The 22711-nt window shown below is 54.4% G+C and overlaps 1 protein-coding gene across 1 annotated transcript; it reads right to left on the bottom strand.

Annotated features, from left to right (window-relative positions):
- Window positions 1-6495: 6495 nt before the first annotated feature.
- On the bottom strand, window positions 6496-20387 carry SFRP1 (secreted frizzled related protein 1). The gene is made up of 3 exons (XM_071728960.1): window positions 19572-20387; window positions 15117-15194; window positions 6496-8588 (listed from the first exon to the last, which is right to left on the bottom strand). Exons 1-3 carry the CDS (start codon window positions 20104-20106, stop codon window positions 8266-8268), a joined length of 936 nt encoding a protein of 311 aa, XP_071585061.1. The 5' UTR covers window positions 20107-20387; the 3' UTR covers window positions 6496-8265.
- Window positions 20388-22711: the final 2324 nt, after the last annotated feature.

Raw genomic sequence — 22711 nt, 5'->3', positions numbered from 1 at the left:
CATACTGTAATGCAGAAGCCACCTCTCATGTCCCCAAATCTGAAGTGACACTTGTCCTCGGTGGCAGCCAGCCCAGGGGCTGGTCCCACTGCAGGGGGGGTTCTGAGAGCTACTCCTGTCCCAGCCCTGTGTTACTTGTCCTGCTGTGACCAGGGAGAGCATCTCCACATCAGCAAGGAGAGCAGCTGCCAGAACCTGGATCCCACCACCTCTCCTGACAGCTGGTGTCCATGTCTGTCCCACACTCACGGGAAGGAGCCACCACCTCTGCAGTCAGATGAAGATCCAGGTCTGCACAGTGGGCAGCAAGAGCTGGAGCTGCCAGCAGTGAGCACAGAAAGCTCCTGGAGCCAGGGACACGGCCCTGCTTAATCTGCTAAGGCTGAAGCATGAGCAGCTTGCTGAGCTGAACAGCACTGAACACAAGTCCGACTTCACTCAGGAGCATTCCTGAGCACAGATCATTATTATTATTATTTTCTTCTTTGATAATGATGTTGAACATACGTCGAGACCCTTAATCACAGAGGAGATTACAGCAGACTCCCAGAGTGCTGAGTAAGGGCAAGAATAGCTGCACCAAAGCCCTGCCAAGAGCAGTCCCCTCCCTGTGCCCTGGGCAGGGGGCTCCCTGATGCCCCCTTGTCACCTTGGGATGGGAGGAGGTGCAGGGCAAACCCTCGTGTGACCACAAGCCTGTCCCAGCATCTTGTGTCCCCTGAGCTCCCTGAGGACACAAACTCCCCCAGCCCTTGCCCCTTCAGAGGCTTTCATGTGGGAAACCAGAACTCACTCTGCACACAGCACAAGGCACTTTCCCTTGATATCAATCTCATGAGTTATCCTTTAATTTTGTAAAATAGAATTTAAAAACGAATATTTTAAATGAAACATATTCCTTTGTATGACATAAGAAATTACGAATTCATCAAGATTTCCTATTATCTTATAAAATCTACCACACCAATCCTTCAGCAAGGCCGTGCCCATAATTGCAAGCAGATGTCTTTCTCTGCTGACACGTTAAATAGAAGCAGAAAGATCCCCTGCTATCTCCCATCAACAATTTGCACTAAAGTAGAGAACAGATTTTCACAGACCAGGACTGCTGGAGGAGAAGGGAGATTAAGTTCCTGCAGACCAGGCATCTAAACATTACAGCAGAACAAGGCAGCTCGGGAAAACAATGAACTCTAAACAGTCCCTAATCCCAAAGTAACCAAAAGCTTTTGTGAAGGAAAATGAATTTGCTGAAACTAATACTGCCCGAGCCCAGGGAGAGCCGGGGCACAGTGCAGACGAGATGCTGCAGCTGACAAGCCCTCTCTTCAACTCTGCACAGCCTTGGCTTCCCACGTCTGCCTTAGACGTGTCAGACCGGGTGGGAGGAACAGCCCCACGGCCCGAGGATGGCACTGCCACAGCTCATCCTGCGTGGGGACACTGCAGGTAAGGGGTGTGTGGCACCAACCTGTCCTGTCGCTGTTGGGCAGCTTCCCACAAAGCCCATCCTTATGGGTCTGGCTGCCCCCAGCCCCAAATTAGTGGTCCCCATCCAGCCCCGGGATGGGGACCTGTGGCTGGAGGCTGCCCCGACCTGTGACACCATCTCACAGCACGGGGACACAGCCAGAGCTCAGCTCTCCTGTGCCTGCTCAGCAGTTACCAGTAGAGGAGAAGTGACAGGGTGTTTAGCAAACAGGAAACCCAGGAAGCTTAAAAGGTCTCCCAGGATTACCAAATAAACATCTAGGGTGAGGAACAGAAAAGAATACGAAATGGTGAAGAAATTGTAAACACGCCGGGGCAGGCAGGTAGGAACTGCAGTAATTCAGCTGGGCAGCACCAATAGGACCACTCATAACTGTGCCTCTCCATCAAGCATTAATTCAAGAGGAGGAACTTTTATAAACATTTCGCCTGATATTAACATATGCTTGGCAGTACCTCCTGGATGCTTCTAAAGGAAAAACATCACAGACAGCAGCGAATTTCCAGGCTGTGCGGGTTTCTGTAGAAAAGAGGGACTGTTTGCCGACTGCTCGCAGCTCCAGGAATCTTGGCAGGCAGCAAGGAGCCCGCTGGGCGGCAGATCCATCCCTCTGACGTGCCGAGAGGAGACGGGTCGGGTCGGGTCGGGTCGGGTCCGGTCCCCCCCGGCGCTGGCGGTCCCTGGCACAGCCCGCGCCCGGTGGCAGGGGCAGCAGAGCCCTTTCCCGCACGCAGACAGCATTCTTGCGGCGGGCTGCCGGTCCAGAGGAGATTCCTGCCTCCGCTGGGAAAGGTCTTGAAACAAAGCCCTCATTTTCCAGGGTCTGGGAGGCTCCACGGGGTGGGCGGCCACCCTGGCAGGTTGCTCAGCGCTCCCTCCCGCCCTTGTGGCTCTGCGGGGTGCGGCCGGGTTCGGGAAGCTGCAGAGCCCTGGTTCCGACCGGGTCCATCTGCAACCTGAACCAGAGGCCTCCCGGAGCTAGAGGAGACTGCACGCCCCACGCTCCTTCCAAGAGGGGATTGGAGCAGGACTTGGACACCCATGGAACATCAGAAGGGAGCAGCAGGAACAGAGGCTGAGGGGGATTTACCTGCAGGGTCACCCCCAAAGCCCCCCTACCCAAGCACGGGGCAGCTGCCACTCCAAGGCTGAGCCCTGGCTCCCCGGAGGGACGAGGGATGGCCAAGGCACAGGGGACACGAGTGGCCAGGAGCTGAGCAGACACAGACACAGCCACATGCTCCCCACAGCTCAGGGCTCACTCAACCCAAGGTGTGATCCTTGCATCCATCTCCTCTTGATCTTTATTCCACAAGTGTCTAAGAGGAAAGGAACCATTCCTCTCCCACTTCCTGCTCTGTTCATCGTCTCAGGACATTACAAGCTCTCTGCTCCTGCTCTGTACCTCTCTCCTAGTCTGTGCTTTGCCTGGGCACACGTGGAAAGACACCGTCTACAGGAGAGCACACGTTTTCCCCATTTGTGAAAATGATCTACAGAACCCTCTGCCACTCCTGGGGGGCTTTAGATCCTTAGCCAGGAGTGAGAAGGGAGAGCTGGCATTTTGCAGCCCCAGCTTGTTCCTGAGCAGAGGCCAAGGACCTCCAGAAGGCAGGAGAGCTTTGGTGGGAATTATTGCCAGGCTCTGCTGAGAGAGCAGAAGCCCCATGTTGGGACCATCCCTCTGCTCACGGGGGAGAAGGTAAACACAGGAGGCATTTTCCCTTCCAGACACTGTCACCAGGCTGCCCAGAACAGCTGGGGTGTGTTACCCCCTCCTTCTGCACAATAAGAAAGCTCCACATCAGACACACCTGGCTGGTATCTGCTCTGCTCTAGGAGTAGAAATCCTCCCTAATTGCTCAACTGCTCTTTCCAGCCTTGAATTTCCCAGCAGGGGTCAAAGCAGAACACAGACTGCCAGCAATGTAAAAAATTGAGATTACTTTTGTACAGCATGAAAGAAAACCATACTTGTTTATAACTTCTCTACAAACTGGAGGCCAGAAACTCAATTAACAGGCAGTACTCAACAGAAGGAGTGCTGGAGCAATGAAAATAAACATTATTGGAAGGATGAACTGAGTCACAAAAGGACAGAATTTTATTTTAGGCAAGATTCATACTTCAGACAAGGCCAGGCTGCTAGCATCTTCCCAAATTAGCTGCTACAACCCCCACACAAGTCAGAAGCAGTTTTCCACAGGGGACAACCCAGAGACAGGATACATGCACTGCTAGGAGCCCCAGCAGCCTGCAAAGTGGCCCAGCAAGACCCAAACATCCCCAAATCTCAAATCTCAGCCTCCTTGAATAGTGAGCCCTCTCTCAAGGTCAGGCCCCGCTCCCATGGAGCCTGGGAGACTAAAACAGCACATCCAGGCTTCAGTTGCATATCAAAGAGCTGAAGCTCTTTGTAACTTCAGGCATCTCTTCCTGAGCACACACCATGCTTTGCACCCAAAAACATTCCCACAGTCAGGGGGTACTTCAGAGGGTACCTCCAAGATGATACAATCAGGTTCTGGCACACCACAGGCAGCCCCTGCCCACCCCTCAGAACACCCTGCAGCCCCCAGGGAGGCAAAATGGGAGCTTGTCCCCCAGCAAAACAAGGCATGTCTGAGTCCAGACTGAGCAGTTACACAAGTGCTTGTACTTTAAACTGGGACTCATTATAACAATTAGCATTTGGACTATTTAGAACATGAAATGGACCCATGAACTGCACAAACCCCATTGTTCTGCTGCCAGGGAATGCTACATCAGCAGACACAATTTCTGATTTAAGCAGACTCTCATGCTTTGCTTTTCCACACAGCCCTGCACAAACTGAACTCTGGGGTCTGGAGTTCCCCACAGTCTACACGAACCATGTTTCAGGTTTCACTTTTCTCATCAGAGAGCAAAACAACAAATACAAGGGCAGCAGGGGCACCCACATGCAATAGTTGACTGTGAGCCTCTTTTTACATGTAAAAAACCTGAAGAAGCACCAGTTCCCTTTCCCATACAGGTGTTACTGGAAGTCAGTAATGGAACAGAGGTTGTACATCTTCAGCAAACACACTGCCCACTCTCCTGGTCACTTCAGCCCCTGCTAGTGCTCACGCTTTGGTGAGTAACTACAAAAAAAAAACCTGACACCAGCAGCAGGAAAGCACAAAGAAATTTCACCCCAGCTTCTGAACTGCTCCAAACCAGGAAAAAGACAGAGACCCCAGGAAACAGCCCTGAGGTGTTGACCCACCTGTTTTCATGGTGCCAGAAGTGCTGCAGCCCAGGTCCCTGGCTAAAAAAGCACTGTGGGAGCTGAGCTGCTGCTTCCCCCAGTTACAAAATCTCCCACCCACACCCAGGACCCAGCAAATCACCCCTGATTAATTACTGGGATCAAAAAAAAACCCTGAGAGCACAGGCCAGGACTGGATTGCCAAGCAGGGAGGTTTTCAGGACATGTGCCTTGTAACTGGCTACAACCATGACAATGAAAGGAGTAATGCAACTGATACAGAAAAGGTAACAATAAAAATAGCTTTTAAATAAAATGTCATTTTATTGAGGGGTTCCTTGTTCCACTCACAGAAGAGAGAAAACAGAATGTGTTCCTATCAACCACAAATTTAACACAATCAAGTACAGATTTCTTCATCAAAAGAAGGGATATGCTGTGGGAAAAGCAGTGGCAGGCGTTGTATTCCTGCAAGAGGTTCCCCCAGACAGCACTGTCCCCTGGATCTGTGTGCTTCTGCCAGATCCATTGCAATTAGATTTCTGTTATTTGCCCTTCAAGAAGTAGTTTTCAATTAGCTTGAGGTGTTCTCACATCCCCAAGGTAAATGAGATCTCTGTTGCTCTCAGGGGTGCAGATTAAGGTGCTGAGGCCACAGGGATGCTCGGGGGGTCCCAGTGGCAGCCCCAGCCCCAGCTGAGGTTGGCTCCTGCCCATCCATGGAGACACCAGGGTGCACCACTGGGCAGGCATCCCTGTGTTACCTCTCATTCCCAATGATCCACAGCTCTTAATTAATGTTTACTAAAGGAGACAGCGATGTTCTGGGGAGCCTGGGACCTGCTGGAAATTTTCTCTTGGCAGAAGAGGCAGGGCAGGTCCATTCCTCTGCAGAGATCCAGCAGGGCTGGGCAATGCTCATGGTCACACCAGACCCTGCTCTCTCCAAACCCATCAGCCTGGCCAGAGTCTCCTCAGGTGCTGGTGTGGGTGTTTCAGCACCTCCATGTTCACCTTTCCATAAGTTGGTGATTTCCCAGTATCACCCACCAAACCTTTTCACTGCAACCCAGATGCTCCTGAAGTGACAGGACAGAGAAAAAGGTCCAATTTCCAGACATCTAACACCTGCTGCTATGCCAGATTTCTCTTCTAGAGTAAGAGCTGCATTAGCTTTCATACACCTGAACACTGTATCTGTCAGCCTTTAAAAGGTATATGAATATTCCTAGAAAACAGAAATCACAGCAGCTAGAGTAAAGCCTCATGCTTTTATTCACTGAAGGCTGTTCCCTGCAGTGATGATTTTCACTCATCTTTCACATTTTCTCCTTCTCAAAACATCCAAACATAAACACAGTCCCCTCTCATTTGCCACACTTTCTGAATTAACTATCTAAAATAAAACAATATATGTAAAGACACCTTAGATGTTAAAACATGATGCTTAACCAAATGCATTTTTTAGTGATGTTTGGGCTTTTTTTACCAAAAGCCTCCACACCCCAAGAGAGCACAAGGGAAGTGGAGTGCTGACCAGTGAACCTACCCACTGGATCCACACAGGAATAGCTGGCAAATCAAGGAGCAGTTTGGCCAGAGAATGGTAAAACACTTTGCAGGTCCATGGAAATCCCTCACAGGGCTTTTGCCAGGAGCTTTCACTGCCCCAAGACAAGAAGTTCAACGTGGCCCAGCTCTGGGCCACCCCCTGCCTCTGCCATAGCTGGGTCTGTCAGCCCTCCCACCATTTCACCTCATCAATCTGTGATAGTAAAGCTTGTGGTTTATTTATTTCTTTAATTCAGTGATAAAGCACATTATCTACAATGATTAATTTTGCATCAAAGAAACAACACTACTACAAATGGTGGTCTAAGACAATCTAGTGGGACTTTCTACAGAGTTCACGTCCTAAATTCATCTGTCTGTTAGCTGTAAAACGTCACTCCTCAGAGCACTTGGCCTCTTCATGGAATTCTTCTACAATCAAGTCTGCAGCTCTGTCCCCACGTGGGGAATAAACAGCACTCTCGAGCTAAGGAGTAATTAATTCACCAGCTTTCAGTGGGGTTGGTTTAAACCTCAAAAAGGAGGATTTGTTATTTCACTTAACTGCAATACAACAGGATTATCTCAGATCACAAGATATCCATTCTCTCCAGAGTAATCGTGATTGATGAGGACACTGAATGGGAGCAGGACAGTACAATGAATGTGGAACGTGGGTCTATGGAAAAGAGAACTTGTCCAATTAATGGAATAATGAATTTCAGCTTGGTCGATAAATGTAATCATTTGGATGTGATATTCTTTGTCCTTCATAAACTACTTGACCTCACACTAACATGACATTTTGATTAAGGAAAACAAAACAAAACAAACAAAAAAACACAACAGAATGCTACAAAGCTGAGTTGTCACACATCAAAACAGACAAAAACCTAGAGACTGATCAGTCCCACAGTGACCTCAAAGAGGGAAAGGCAGAGACGATGCATTTCCCATGGTGTTCTGTAGGGAACAGTCCTCAGCCTTCTGCAATCTGGTGTTCTGCCAGCAGCTTGAGGAAACTGCAAAAACATCCCTGGTGAAGTGAGGGGGAGCCACAGGCTGGAGGAGTTAGCAGGAGGAGTGGGATGGGGATGCCTTGGCACGTGGCTAAAACTGAATTATGTGTCCAGGCAGATGTGACATGGGTGCCAGGGAGCTCTGCCATGGGGGTCTGTGGGGAAACAGTGTCCAGAGGGACAGGGGGAGGTGAAGGGAGGCAGAGGGTCCAGGGGAGGCAGCCCCCTTTGCCCTAGCCCTGTGTTGGGATGGCTGCACCATTGGACCAGGCAGGGACTCACAGGCTGGAGAAGGAGGGGAACCTCCTCCAGGCTCAGGGAGGTCATGGGGCTCAGGGACAGGGCTTGGGGAGGACCATGAGGGTTATGGAGGTGTGCAGAGGCCAGGACCATCATCCCAGTGACACGTTACAGGAGATGGTGGTGAGGGAGGGCTCCGTGATCTGGTCAATCAAAGTATCACAAGGAACCCAGGGTTAAGGCTTCATTAAACTAAGGTGGAGACTACAATGGGAATTTTTTACAGTGAGGGCAATTAGCTATTAGGAAGTTTTATCAGAGGTCATCCACTACTCACTTATTAACTTTTATCCTGAGGATGGGTTGTTTTTCTAATCTGGTTCAAACAGGAATGAATTTAAGGCAATCCTGCAACCGTGAAGGGGGAGTAGACAAGGCCACGAGGGTCCGTTCTGCTATCGTGTAACCTCCTGACATAACATCACACCCCTGCCCTTGCCCTTTCCCCTCCAGCTGTTATTTAAATGCAGGTACAGGCCCCAACAGCAGCAGGGCTTTGGATGAAAGCATCGTGTGTCAGGCTTTGCACGCCCAGGCGAGCAGGAAAATGCCAGCAGCGGGGGGGTGGGAGGGCTGGGGGCGGCGAGGGAAGCTCCGAGGAGCGTGAGGGAGGAGCAGGGGGGTCCCAGCTGCTGCGCCAGGTCCGGGCGGCTCTGCCACCACCCACTGCATCACTTGAAGACGGACGGAAATGTTGGGCAGTCAGGGGATTTCATCTTCTTCATGAACTTCTTGAACTCTTTGTTCTTCTTGTCCCACTTGTAGATGGCTGTCAGCAGGTACTGAGTCTTGACCTGGCGGCCCATGATGAGGAAGTAGTGGCCCAGGTTGTCCAGCTGATGGCAGGGGCAGTCGGCGCCGTTCTTCAGGAACAGCACCAGCTTCTTCAGGTTCTTCTTCCGGATGGGGCCCAGCTTCAGAGCCTTCCTCTTCCGTGGAATGATCATCTTGTCCCCATTCTCCCTCTTCACTTCCTTTATGGTCATCTTAAGAGCTGAAAAACGAGGCAGAGAAAGAGGAAATCAACACGACTCCTGAGCAGCCTTCACTGACCCAGAGCCTGGGGTGAGGAGAACCTTTGCCCAGCTGCAGGTGCCCAGCGACCCGCTCCGTGTCCCTGTTCCCTGCTCTGGAACCACCCCAGCAAGGACAGCAGCCCCACACCTGCACCTGCCCCAGGAGAAGGGAGTTAATCCCAAAGAAACTTCCATGGAAAATATTTTCCTCTTTGGGTTCAACATTTTCCTGAGTTAATCGCAACCCTTCTAATAATAAAACCAACAACAATAATAGTAATAAAAATAAAAATAAAAACAAAAATCAAATAATAATAATAATAATAATAATAATAAACGTTCTTTTGCCACAACCATGAAGAGGAATGTGGTGTACATGGGAAAAATTATGAAAATGTGTTGTACATTAAAGTATCACTTCTGTGCCATTTGGCTTTGCCTCATTTTTGGGGAAAAGCACATATGGCCAAAAATTACTAACATATTTCCACCATTGGGGAGTTTACTTCAGAGCTGCAGATAAATAGTGCTCGGATAGGTGATTAATTGTCTGCTGTCCCTTCTCATTTGACTCCCAAAGCATGTGCTGCAGACAGCATGGGGGAGCCCCTGGCTCTGGCAGGGACTCGGGTCCAGCAGCACTTCCCCGTGGAGACTTGCTCTGCTGGAACTCGCAGCAGGGAACACACTCTGCTTTCTGGACAGCAGCTCTGCTCAGCATTCCAGACAGGAATGGCAGCAGGACAGTGTGATGACGATCCTGAGAAGGCAGTAGAGTCTCCATGTTACCCTCCTGCTTCCAGACACCGCGCTGGCAACAGGAGGAATGGTATTTATCTGCCCTGTGCCAAGAACGCCTGCCAAGAGCCCTGTTGTGTTGCACTGTTACTGTACAAGAAACTAATCCAGTACTGGAAACCCCAGTGGAACTCTCATTCCATCTGTTTTCCAAATTCAGGATGTTTAAGGAGCTGAAGCGACACATGCTTTAAGGAACTAAAGATGCTGAACCAGATCAATTTTCAACAAATTTGGAAAATGGAAGAAGTAATTTTCAGGCAGCTCTAAGCTCCATGCCATTGATTGGGCAGCAGTAGCAGCATCCCTCAATATGAACCTCGATTTCTTTATCCATTCTGACTTTCAAATCTTTCTCTAAGCACGGTGGCTGCTGGTGCAGCAGGAACAGTATGATACCAGTAATAGCAGGCTTTTTCAAAACGTCTTATTTGCAAATTGCTTTGCTGTGATTGCTGCAAGTTTAAGATCCTTTTTTTCTAGAGGAAGAAAGCAATCTGGCAGCTTGTAGAGGTGCTGTTCTGCTCCAAGTCCAGGGAGAACAAAGAGGGTCTGGTAATGCTGTGCTGTGGGAGCTCCCAGCTTCTCCCTTCCCTGCACCATCATCCATCTGCGAGCCAGCAATGCAGGTTCAGGGCAACTGGGAGCTACCCAGGTGAACCATAAATCCAAACACAAACTAGAACCGTGCAAACCTCACTGGTGCAAAGCAGAGCTCAGAGCCAAGGACGGATCAGACCGAGGAGGGGCAACGAGGGGGCTGGCCAGAGGTTCAAATAATTCTTGTACGACTCTGCTCTTCCCAGCACCGATGTCCTTGGCAGCAGCATCATCATCATCATCATCATCAAGAGTTTGCAGTGCTGCCCGGGAAAAACGCAGCCGAGTGCCGGCTGCCTTGCTGGGGACTAAGCAGTCACATGAGCAAAGAAAAAACATGAAAATAAAAGCCATTTTAATCAAGGCTCAGCTTTCACCCTTCTGCCAGTGACCTGGCCCCTCAGTCCCCCTCATCCCCCCCTTGCTGGGGCCGCGTTCCTTAAACTCTGACCAGATTTCCAGGCGAGAGTCCCAGGGAGGAGTTGCAGGTCGGGCAGCGGGGCCGGACACGCATCTCTGGCATTTTCCAGGCAGATCAGAGACGCGGCGCCCGAGGGCTCGTCCGTTCCCGGCTGCATGCCCGGCTCTGAAGCACAGCACCAGGCGGCGGGAGGCAGCCCCTCGGCTTGTGGCTTTCCGGAAACATCAAGGATTTGGCAGGGACGACCGTCCTGCGACTGGCCTGGCATCCCCCCGGCCCCGGGAACACCTCCGCCCAGCAGTGGGGACGGGCCGGAGCGGGACGGATTGAGACTTGGCTCTGGGATCTGCCAGAGCTGCCAAAGCAAACACCCTCCCTGGGAGCCTCCCCGCTCCCCCTGGGTTGCACCAAATCCATCTCGGCGCTGAGTGGCAGAATAGCTGAAGTTAACTCCCAGCCCCCGGGATGCGCTCCCTGCCACGGACTGAATCGCTGCTGAGAGGGAGCTGACCCCGGGAAGAGACGCCGGGCGTTATCCCCAGAACGGGAATGTGTGCAGCCTTCCCAGTCCAGCCCCGGGAGCAGCACCCATCCCTGGTGTCCCGCGGGCTGCAGGGCAGGCACGCCAGCCACAGCCCTTCCCGCGTGGGATACAGACACGCTCCAGCAAAACCTCTTCCCAAAGCTGGTGGCCGGCTGCCGCCAGCAGCACACACAAAGCCAGGAAAGCCCTTTCCAGCCAGGCATTGTCTCAGGTCTGCTCGCAACATGCCGAGACGCGGTGCTGGACCCGGCCCAGCGTGGTGCCAGGACTGCAGCCCCTGGGTGCTGGGGTTGGGAGGGGAGCAGCATCCCCAGGGATGAAAACACAGAAACAAAGCACAACAAAGGAGATTTCAGGATTTAATTTGGGAGCCAACAGCTCTCAGACATGTTGTGCTTACAATAGCAGAAATCCTCCCGGGGTGCTAAACCCACACTTGCCCTTGCTCAGCCCCAGTGTTGAGAAGTTGACACCTTCCCAGGCACAAGCCACTCGCCAGCTCTCACCATGGCCGGGAGAGACGGTGCCAAGAGCCCTGCACAGGCACTGACCCTCTCACCAGACACATTCACTGCCACAGTGAGCTGCCACATACAATCAGACACAGCCACAGCCTCCTCCAACAGCACAGAGACTCCTGTGAGGAGCTGGAGCCTGCCTGCACCAGCAGCTACAGCCAGCTCCCCCCAGCTCCCCCCAGCTCCCCACACAACCCTGCATCACCCAGCCCTGCCTCTTCCCAGGGCAGCACCCAGCAGGACCAGCCCAGCATCGGCAGCCTCCTCCCCTCTCAGGCCCTCCTCTCCTGCCTGGCAATTCCCTACGGATTGCTCTGACTCAGGGATGCCCAGGCAGGACACAAGAGGGGCAGCAGCCACATCACCAGCCACAGCTCCCACTACCCTGTTAGATCAAGCCAGGAATTTGGCCCTGACTATAAACAGCTCATATCAGATGGTAGCACAGCTCTGGTATCTGTAATACAGAGAGAGTGGGGAGTGCTGGAGATATAAAAATGTCTTTTTTTATTTCTGCTAATATGAAACAGGGTATATGAAAGTGTTTGCTCACTTGGAGTGAAATGACTCTTGGCAGCAGCAGCTCCAAGAGCAGCAAAGGCCCCGCAGAGCTGGTTGGGGTCCAGCCTGACAAAGCACAACTCACATTTCATCACTTGAAACAAATCTTATCAATGTCCCTACAGCTTTCCAGTCCCACCCCCAGCACAGGGAAAGAGGAAACCCAGGCTCACAGACAAGCTGAGACCATGGCTTTAGTGCCTCCCAAGAGGCATCCTCCCTCCCAACACCAGCCCCAGAGCTCTGGGCTCCCTCCCGTGTCTCACCGTGCCACCCGTGGGGCTCTGCCCCACAGGCACCTCCACTCCCACTCCTCAGCATGGTCACTGCTGTTCTCCTGCCTGCAGAGGCAGGGGCCCCACTCCAGAACCTCAGGGGCTGGGAAGGGAATGTGAGAGATGGGAAAGCTCTGCTGTTCCTTCAGCCTCATTGCTCCTTCCTTTAGAAATCACTCAGAAGGAGGAAAACTGCCAGAAGACACATTAGGGCTGTAACAGGAGAAGGCTGCAGGCAAGGAGCTGTCAGTCACAGGAAAAAATAAACAGCATGTATTGATTGCACTGCAGTCTCCAGTGCAGTGAGAGCCGTGCAGCAGGATCCCCTCAGCCCCCAGAGAAAGGGCAGAAACAATAAATAAAATCACTAAGAGAAACAGAGAGAGGAATGAACTTCAGGGACAGCCCAGCCTGCACAAGGAGTGAGAAGCAAACCCTGGCTGCAGCCCAGAGGCCTGGAGGAGGGCACAGAGTGAGCTCCCACTCCATCAAGCACCATCACTGCCCCTGGCACACCAACACTGCACCAGACCAGCCCCAGAGACAGTCTGTGCCCGTAGTGAGGGTCCCTGCACACCCACCAACACCCTCTGTGCTGCCTCTGTCCGCTCTCAGCCTCAGCACCCAGGCAGGAAACATTACTCACAGAGCCACAACAGGACCTTGCAACACCCCCCAAGGACAGGGGACCACAGCCATAGCAAGCAGCTGAGCAGCAAACCAGGTGCAGTGCTGAGATGCTGGGTCAAAACCTGAGACACTGAGCTGGTGCTTCAAAGGAGAGAGCTAGGCTGGAGAAGAAGAGGCAGCTCCTACATGATCTGAAATCAAGGCAGAAACCACCAACAGCTGCCCTGTGCAGCACATGTTAGTTTAAACATTTATTGTACATGTCTGGCTTTGATGAAGATCTGTAACCTGTCAGCTGCCAGTGTTTACCTTGGTGGATGTGCATGAAAAGTCTCAGTCTGAAGGGTTGGGAGTTTATTTTAGTGCCAGATAAACAGCTCTCCTTGAGAAATCTGCCCCGTGACAGTAACCCCCCAAGACTAAACAAAGACCCAAGAGCCAGGCACTGTGCTTTAAGAAACTTCCCAAAGTTGCTGACTCCCCCACAAGCTCCTCTCCCCATGGGGACATCCCCTGGAGCACCTTCCCTGTCCTGCTCACACTGCAGGGCACAGGCCAGACCTGCACAGCATCTCCTCCCCAGCTGCACTGACTGGGCACCTCTGCAGTGCTACATGCAGAAAAAAGAGTGACCAATGGAAGGAAGAAAACACCAAAATGCAGCTGCATGAACCCTCCTCTGCTTCAATCTCTCTGCTGCTTCTGGTACACAGGGATCTATCTGACAAGAAACCTTCCCATCCCCTGGAAGCTGTCACCACAGAATTTCCCAATGACCAGCTCTGTCTGTGGACAAGTCAATGTCTCAAGCTGCTCCACTGAAGCTGTGAACATTTCTGGTTTGGCCTCTGCTCCCCATTGTGTAACTGTCCCAGCACACAGGGAGGACACTCAGCAGCAGAGGCTGATGACAAGCATGTGGTTAGGCTTCCATTTCCCTCCCCAGTTCCTGCCCACTAGCAGAATCCCACTTCTGCTGGGTCCTCACACATCTCCGGGGAAGGTGACAGGTATGGGATTGACCACTGACAAGAGAGCCACCACTGCCACCCCAGTCAGTCCCTGGGTATGCCACCTGACCCAGCTCAAGGCACACTCATTCCTGGGAAACTATAACCTGAGTGTTCCTGATGATGCCTTTTTTTCCTTTTAGAAAAAGTCTGTCCTGAACTTAGGGTTATTGGCATTCCGAGTCTGCAGGAGAGTGGAGAAGACATTTGCAGCAGAAAGGGCAGCACAGTGACATGCAGAGCAGGTTTGGGTCTGCACAGTGAGCTCTGGCACAGGGCACATTCAAGTGCTAATCCTTGAGGAATGCACACCTTGTTCAATATGCCTTTAATAACCTTCCGGGAACGTTACACACACCAGCAAGGATGTCAAAACCAGTTAATTCTGGGTTTGATCTGAGAAAGCTAATATTTTTCCCAACTACACTTTTTTTTAAGTGAAGTTCTGTTTACCAATGATTGTCTGCCTCACTTACTCAGTCACAATATATTTAGGAAACAGCTTTCAAATAGCTCTGTGTTTTTTAGGCTCGCTGCTTGGCCCTAGCCAGACAAGGACTGGTTTTGGGTTTTTACACCTAAACTTGACAAGAGCAGCATAAACTTTGCTAATAAGAAACCCAGGGGTACAAGCAGCCTGGGGGGAGGAGGAAGCTGGTTTGGTCCTTCATGACAGCAAGCAGAGTAAGAGTCCATTCCTGCACCATTCCTGCAAGCACACAGGAGCACGGGAACACCAGGGTTAAGTGACAAATACCATGGAGTTCACTGCAGACCAACCACTGCCACTTCTGCCCGGCCACCAGACTCCAGACCAGCACCATCTATCTGCTCCTCTGCTGGCCCCGCAGCATCGCTGCCTTGGGTGCTGATGGAGCCTCGTCCTGCACGGAGTGCAGGGAGATGCTCAGCTGCCGGGGTGATGCGGGGGCACCGCTGCCGCCACGCAGCTCTCCCGCACCCCGGGAGCTCCCAGCACATCCCGGACTGGTCCCGTCCTCCCGGTCCCGTCGGCTCAGCGCACCGACACTGACACCTAGAGGCACCATGGCCTCGGGAACGGCCCCGCCAAGGGCCAGGCCGCCCGCAGGGTGTCCGGGCAGGCAGCAGCCCCGGAGCCCCGGTCCGTGCCCCCCAGATCCTCCTTACCGAACTCGCTGGCACACAGATGCTCCACGATGGCCTCCGACTTCATCTCGTTGTCGCAGGGAGGGCACACGGTCGTTCCTGGCAAGAGGAGAGACGAGGTGGTGAGGAACCATCCCCGGAGCCAGCCAGCACAGGGCTGTGGGGTCACTGCCCGCCCCCAGAACCCTGCCAGGGGTCCCCCAAACAGCAGGATGACTCCCAGCTGGGTGTCGGGAGCCCTCCAGCAGCTCCCCAGGCTCCTGCCAGCCCCGTTCTGGTGCTGCCAGCAGCTCCGGGGCTGGGCACGAGCAGGGGTGGGCAGCTGCCAAGAGCAGGAGGACAGCGCTGGCACACAGAGAGGTTTCCAGGGCCAGGCACTCAGCTGAGGAGAGCTGCTGGCTGTGGCCCACAGCCCACTGACCGTCCCTCCCAGCAGTGTCAAGGCAGGGACAGTGCCCAAACCCTGGCAGAGCTGGAGGACAGTGCCCAGGGATGCCTCCGTGCTGACGGGCTGCCCTGGAGACACACGGGGGGTTGGGAAGGGTGAGCCCCTCAGTGCAGGTTCTCCTCGGTGCTGGGACCACCCCGCAGGCTGCCCAAGCACTGCACACCAAGCCCTTCACCTCTCTTCCTGCTCTAGAGCAGCACTGGTGTGTGATGGACCCACAAACCTCTCACATGAGCCCACCCCATTCAGAAGTCCCTCCAGCAAAACCCTGTGAGCTGATGTCTTCTCTTTTTTGTTTTCAGTCCAGCTACACCCCACAGAGCAGCCTCATGGCTCCAGTGGAGGAGAGCTGGCTCTGCTCACCAGCTGCTGGCCAACATCCTCCTCTTGGGAAACTCCAGCCCAGGACATTTCATAGGGATCCATCCCAGGAGGAAAGTTCACACCACCCAGAGAATAAAAATCTTTTTCCAGGTTCCTGTCTCCAGCCAGAACGGAGACCACCCAGCAGCACAGACACAGATCTGTGCTACTGACGGATTAATTTGTTGGACTGGGAGATGCTCCTTCTGTTCCCAGTCCAGGAGGGCTCCTTCCCACACAAGAGAGTTATTCTCGGGGATGGTGCTGCAGCAAAACGTCAGCTGGTCCCTGCGTGCTGCCAGGCCAGCAAAACCCACAGCATTGCTGGATGGAAACAACAGGGAGGTCTCCCAGCAAGAGGGTGCAGAGCCAGAACTGCTGGAGGGAGGCACAGCCACGACCTGTACCAACCATGGAGTCAACTCCCTGCAGTCCCAGATGCCCCACAGGGGTTTCAGGACTTTTTGTACTTTTGATGCTTTCACTCCCACCCCTCCAAACGCATCCTGTGCCAAATGCTAATTCCTGGGGTCATGCACCATGTCTTGATTAGTCACACATGCAAAGCAACTGCCCTTCCAATCACAACCTTGGCAGCACCCAGCTCATCAATCCCACTGCTGGTGCTCTCACACCTAACCCATCACCTGGGCAACATCCTCTTCCAAAATCCTTGCATGCAATTGCCACTTCTGTCTAACTTTGAGTGACACAGGCAGAAACCAGCCTTTGGGGACATGATGACATTCCCAACCCTATTTTTAAAGTCAGGGGGTACCTGCCACACACCAACTCATCTCTGAACACCTCAGAGTGCCGACCATGTCCAGGTGCTTCTACACCCAAGCTGACATGGGCCATGCAAACCACATGAAAGCCACCTCCATGTCCACCCTGTGAGCTTTCTGGGAAACCAAAGGAAAAAAACCTAAAAACAGATAATAGGAAAATAAGACTCATTGTTCCCTGGTGAAAACAAGCTTTGTTTCAGCTGTGCTGCAGCAGCCACAGGAATACTCTGACACTACTGGGACAGCGAGGACCCCTGCACTCCAGGGACCCCTCCTCGCTACAGCAAGGGTCCAGAGCCAGTGGCTGGAGCTGTAATGGGCATCTTTTCCTTACCTACCAGGGACTGTCCTCCAGCCCTATGACCCCCATTCCCATCACAGCAGGGCTAGGGACACTGTCCCTTGCCGAGTGGGGAAGGGAATTGCTCCTTTCCACACAGGACACCCCAGTTCTTCTGCAGATCACAGCCCTGCTCCAGCCTTAGCCTGCTTCCAGCCTGCTTTTTTCCCTGCTGACCATTTTCCAATGCCTGGCTTTAGAACCAACCAGCTTACTGCAGGGGCAGGAGAAGGAATGTGTAGTGCTATATTAATCTGCAACTCCCCTGATGCATCCTGGGGGCCTGCAGGCTTTACCGCCTCATGCTTAAGGAGAAAGGAATTCAGCAGGTCAGCTCTTTGAGAGGCAGAAACAAATTCCAATTTCAAGGTGTTAATGGGGAAAAATACTGAAAGGGCTCGTTCTTATTAGTGCTCAGAGAAAAGGGGGGGACACTCCTGGGTTCTGACCCTCTCGGAATCAACAGGAAACACACCCCAGTGCCCCAGACCGAAGGGGCTCACAGGAAACACAAACTGGGGACAGGGTGTCCTGTGGTGGAGGGAAGGACCCAGCACACACAGTGTCGAGGGCCACAGATTACAGGGGGTTGGTCTTCTGGCCTCGAAGCAGTGTTCTCCAGCCAGATTGCTTGTCACCTCATGGAGAAGTGCCCCAGTCGGTGCAATGCGAACAGGGACCTTGGCCTGAGACCTCTGGAGCTGCTGCTGAGAGACTTTCAAGCAGCCAGGGGATGTGAGGATGGTGGCTCATGCTTTTCCATTGAAGGCTGAAGGAAGTTCACATTTGCACGACAATTTTAAAGACTTACTTTCTCTGCTGATGGGCACGGTAGCAGCACCAAAAGAAAGGGGTACTGTCCCACCCCAATGCTGCTGTCAAGACAGGTCTGAAAGGGGATCAGAAAGTTAGTTGTTAAACTACACAAGGGAAAACTTAGCAGATGCTGTTCACCTAGAAGACTGTTCCCAGGTCCTGTGTCACTAATGTCTCTAAAATTAACAGCCTCCAAACAGCTCAAACTCCATCTCAAACCCATGAGTGGGCAACCCTACAGCAAGCAGCTCAGAGCCAGCTGCCCCAGAATCACGCTTGGCTGCAAGTCTCCCAGAAATAAAAGCAACCCTTGTACCTGCAACACAGGACATGACTGCAGTCTTGACCAAGGGTCTAGGTTCACTTAGGGCAGATGATTATAGAACTTTCCTGGAAAACAAAGAGCTTCCTCCAGCAATCACATCAGTACGAACAAGCTGCACTTGTCAGTGTGGCTGCACTGCCACCAGTGCTGCATGGGAAAAGTTTGGGTGCCCAGGAGAGAGCAGGCACCAAACTTCACCCCTGACATGGGTACACACTTCACACCCCACCTGCCTCTGGGCATGACAGTGTTTCCCTGTAGAGCTCTGGCAGCTGTGAGCTCCAGCATCCCTCTCTGCAGCCACTGCCCTGCCCCACACCAGCCCACACGCTTCATGTGTCCCCGCACTGGCTCCTGGGGACACCCCCAAGGTGTCACCCCTCTGCTGCAGGGTGCACTGCCTTCCTGCCCCATAACTAAAGGGCTCCCTGAAGTACGAGTCCTGCTGGGCCGAGTGGGATAACACTGCACAGTCCCAGCAGAGCACAGCAAAAAGCCTTTGTTGTGAAGGTGAGTGCAGGCAAGAAGCTGCTGCAGAAGGAGATCTTCCCCCAGATGAGCTCTGGACACAGCACAGAGGCCAAAGCACTTGGTCAACCTTGGGCACAGCTGCCCCATCCCTCAGCTCCTCCTGAACTCCTGCAAGATCCCTCTAAAACGGGGAGTGCTCACTCCTTTCAGTGACACAGGGAAGCATCACAGCCCTCTGCCCCCCCTCCACACACACCCCTCCTGCCACCCTTTCAAAGCACTCCGGTGCAGAATGCTGAAGAGGCAGCAGGATGTTTATTTATTTATTTTTAAAAGTTTGAACAACAAACCAGACTCATTGCAACTCACACAAACAAACCAGTCCGGCACCAAAAAGACCGTAATAAAAACAAACAAAAACCTCATCTACTTTCCCTGATCTTTTCTCGCTAAGCCTCGCAGTCCCTCACCAGCACACAGCCTACCTGAGAGGACAGGGATGGATTTCCACTGTACTTGCAGCTGCCCAGCATCTCCCCCAGAAATGAACAATGTCCCTATTTACCCTGTCCAGGCAGAATGTTTTTGGGACCATGTGTCCCACTGCTGCCTCTCGGGAGCAGGGCTGAGCAGGGAAACTGCTGCTGGGGCAGTGCAGCACCTGGAGGATGGAGCCCAGCCCCGGTGCAGTGACCTGGGCAGCCACACATCCATTGTGTCCCAGGGCTCAGCTCCGGGATGGAGGTGAGGAGCTGGTGGGGCATCCTGCCTTCCTTAGGGCAGGAGTGCTCGCAGAGTGCTGTGGGGCTGCAGGAGCACTGCTGCCGGGGTGCAGAGGTGAGCCTCCTCCTTCGGTCCCTTCTGCCCCATCAGCTCAGAGAAAAGAACCAGGACCAGCGCTGGAGCTCCGGTCACACCTTACCTTTGGGCCTGGAGACCTCGGTGGCGTTGGGAGCCGTCATGGCAATGCAGACATCGTCCTGGGGAAACTGGTCACACTTGAGCATCTCGGGCCAGAAGAAGCCAAAGAACTGCATGACGGGCTCGCAGGAGTCACGCACGGCCTCGCAGAGCCAGCGGCACGGGTAGACCGGCCGGTCCAGGCAGACGGGTGCAAAGAGGGAGCAGAGGAAGACCTGGGTGCCCATGTGGCAGTTCTTGTTGAGCAGGGGCACCCAGCTGCTGGCCTGGTGCTTCACCTCGGCCATGGTCTCGTGGTCCAGCAGGTTGGGTAGCACCATCTTGTCGTAGCCCACGCTGTGGCAGAGCCGCAGGTCGGCGGGGATGGCCACGCACTGGTGGGGTTTGGCGTAGAACCGACCGCCGGGGTAGGGCCCCAGGTCGGACTGGTAGCTGACATAGTCGTACTCGCTGGCCCCGCCGCTCGCCAGCAGCCCCACGGCCAGCGAGACCAGGGCCCGCAGAGCGGCCCTGTGGGGGCCCCGCACGCCTCCCATTGCCGCGCCCGCCGACGGCAGCCCCGACGGAACCGCCCGCCGCTCCCCGCCGGGAGACCGCTGCCGGCGGCCGCCCCCGGGGACCCTCCCCGCGACCCCGCCGACGGTCCCCGCCGCTGCGCCCAGCCCGGGGGCCCCCCAGCACTGCCCGGTGCCCGCTGCCGGCAGCCTCCCCGTCGGACACGGGCAGCCGAGCCGAGCCGAGCCGAGCCGAGCCGAGCCGAGCCGAGCCGAGCCGAGCCGAGCCGAGCCCCTCCGCCGCCTCCGCCGCCTCCGCCGCCTCCGCCGCCTCCGCCGCCTCCGCCGCCTCCGCCGCTCCCGCCGCCCCGGCCCCGCTCTGGCCCCGCCGCCGCGCGCCGCGGGTTTGTCACCCCCCGGCAGCCAATCAGGGCGGCGCCTCCCGCCGTGCGCTCGCCCGCCGGTGTCACTCAGCGGCGCCGGAGCCAATCGCAGTGCGGCCGGGCCCGGATAGCGCCGCCCCCATCCCCTCCCCGGGGGGACACGGGGGGATCGGGGGGACACGGGGGAACCTGGCGGCCACGGGACGAGCCCGGCCCAACCCCCACCGAGCTGCGCGGGCACCTGCAGCGCGGGCGGGAGAGCGGCCGCGGAGTCCCGACCCGACGGGGTCCGGAAAGGTGCTGCGGGAGCGGGCTGGGGACCACGGGGAGACCCCCGAGCCCGGGAGCGCACCCCGGAGCCCCGCGCGGCCGCGTCCCCCGTTGTGGGAGCGAACCGGGCGGCGGAGCCAGGACGGCTCCTGAGCGGCTTTGCCAAGGTTGCAGATGTTTCTGAGAACCTGGACTGGATCGTGCAGACCTCGTTTCCCTGTGGACAAATTCCAACAAAAACTATGGTATTTGTCATAAATAAATAAATTTTAAAACCCAGCAGGAAAAAGAAAGAGCCGGTCTGTTTCTTAAAGAGGTATCGGCCGGGAAACCTGGCCGCAGCCCCGCCGGGAGCAGCACCCTGCAGCAGCAGGACATGTGCCCACCTCCACGTCCAGGAAGCTCTCCCGAGCTCTGCCGAGCTCCCTCCTCCGGGCTCCTACAAAACTCCCCTCACTGCCTGTTGCTTCAGCAGCTTGTGCGATTTAATGCAGGAACTACACCTCATTGAGAGGTAAATGGAAGAGGCTCTGTAGCCTGGAAGCATGAAAGAGCCACTTTCACCTGAGGGCCAACAGAGGAGAGCAGCCAGTTAGCACCGCTAATGAAGTGGAGAATTCAGCAGTAAACAAGAGATATCTTCTCTGTGAGGTGGAAAAAAAAAAAAAAAGAAAAAAAAGAAAAAAAAGAAAAAAAAAGAGAGAGAGAGAAAAGCCAGCATCTCTGGTCTAGACCACAAAATTGCTTAATATACAGAACAAGTCCCCTTAAATAGAAGTTGACCAAAAAGGGCCACTCTTCCAACAAACCCCTTCTAAATTGGGCATTAACTTTTCTGAGTGAAGCCTGTGAAGCCATTTCCATTCAGAATTATGTAGCCCAGTGCTTCTTAAATCTCTTCATAGTCTCTAATGTCATAATTTAACTTTGCTTTATAGCCATTTATTACAGCCTCTCCCACAGAGGCTAACATATTCTTATTGAATAATGAGATGCTTTGCAACGTGCCCAATTTCTGCCGTCCCCAGTCTCCCCCTACCCTTTGAAAAGCCCAGCCCAATTAACCGGGCTTATTTCTGCCACCTCTGATGCTCCTCGCAGTCTGCGGGATGATGGGCTCTGTCCCCACCGCAGCCTCCTCCACATCCACCCAGGAGGGAACTCAGCCTCGAAGGGAGGGCTGGGGGCTGAGGCTGACCCCCCCCTCTCTCGGTGCCAGCGGTGCCCTCCCCGGCCCCCCCAGGTGCTCTGCGGGCAGCACCGGCCACGCTCTGCCCCGGCCCTGGAATGTGGGGTTCCCTCCACGCTACCGCGCGAAAGAGGCAGGCGTGGGATAATAGAATATATTAGCCCCGAGCCCATTCAGCCCCGGGCTCTTTAGGAACAATGGCTGCTAACTGAGCTGATTTTTGCCAAATGACTGGCTTTCGTGCATGAGCAGCAAAGTGGAGCCCCCAAAGAGTCCTGTGCAACAATCCAGCAAGCGCTATTGCCCGGGGCCCATTGTTTTACTGCTGCGTTTGAGGGCATGGAGGAGTCACGGCCTTGCCTGCCCTGGCATTTCTCCCCCGGATTCCCACCGCTCCGCCCGCCCCGTCTCAGCCCGACAGAGGCCGCGGCCATGGGGGAGCCGGGACCCGCCGGCATCTGCTGCCCCGGGCACGGAACCGCCCGCAGCCACCCCTCCAGGACCTGCCCTGGCCCCTGTGCCCCCCGGAGGGGACAGCAGGGCACGGGCAGCCCGTCCCCCGTTCCCACGCGGGGACCCCACTGTGCCACCCTGCAGGGACACGGCTCCCGCCCGACCTCCCGCAGCGGGACATCCCCGGGGCACCCCGAGGAATATTGCTTGGACACCGCCGAGAGCCCCCGCCCCGCCAGCTGCCCAGGGGGGTGCTGGATTTGCCGTGTTTATTTTCTGGTTTTCTCAGCGGAACGCTCCGAGGTTCCAATAGCACTGGTGCATCCGGGGGCCCTTCCCCCTCCCCGGGGAT

The sequence above is a fragment of the Heliangelus exortis genome, chromosome 30 (assembly GCF_036169615.1).
Source record: "Heliangelus exortis chromosome 30, bHelExo1.hap1, whole genome shotgun sequence".
NCBI classification, from domain to species: Eukaryota; Metazoa; Chordata; class Aves; order Apodiformes; family Trochilidae; genus Heliangelus; species Heliangelus exortis.
The sequence above is the reverse complement of the archived record's forward strand: the minus strand, read 5'-3'. Positions and strand labels throughout refer to the sequence as shown.

Bases quoted from the DNA above. Each gene is read 5' to 3' on its own strand.
- SFRP1 (XM_071728960.1), bottom strand. From the start codon at position 20,106: ATGGGAGGCGTGCGGGGCCCCCACAGGGCCGCTCTGCGGGCCCTGGTC. The intron at 15,195-19,571 runs GTAAGGTGTGAC...TCCTCTTGCCAG, and splicing joins CGAGGTCTCCAGGCCCAAAG to GAACGACCGTGTGCCCTCCC. The intron at 8,589-15,116 runs GTAAGGAGGATC...CTCGTTTTTCAG, and splicing joins TCTGTGTGCCAGCGAGTTCG to CTCTTAAGATGACCATAAAG.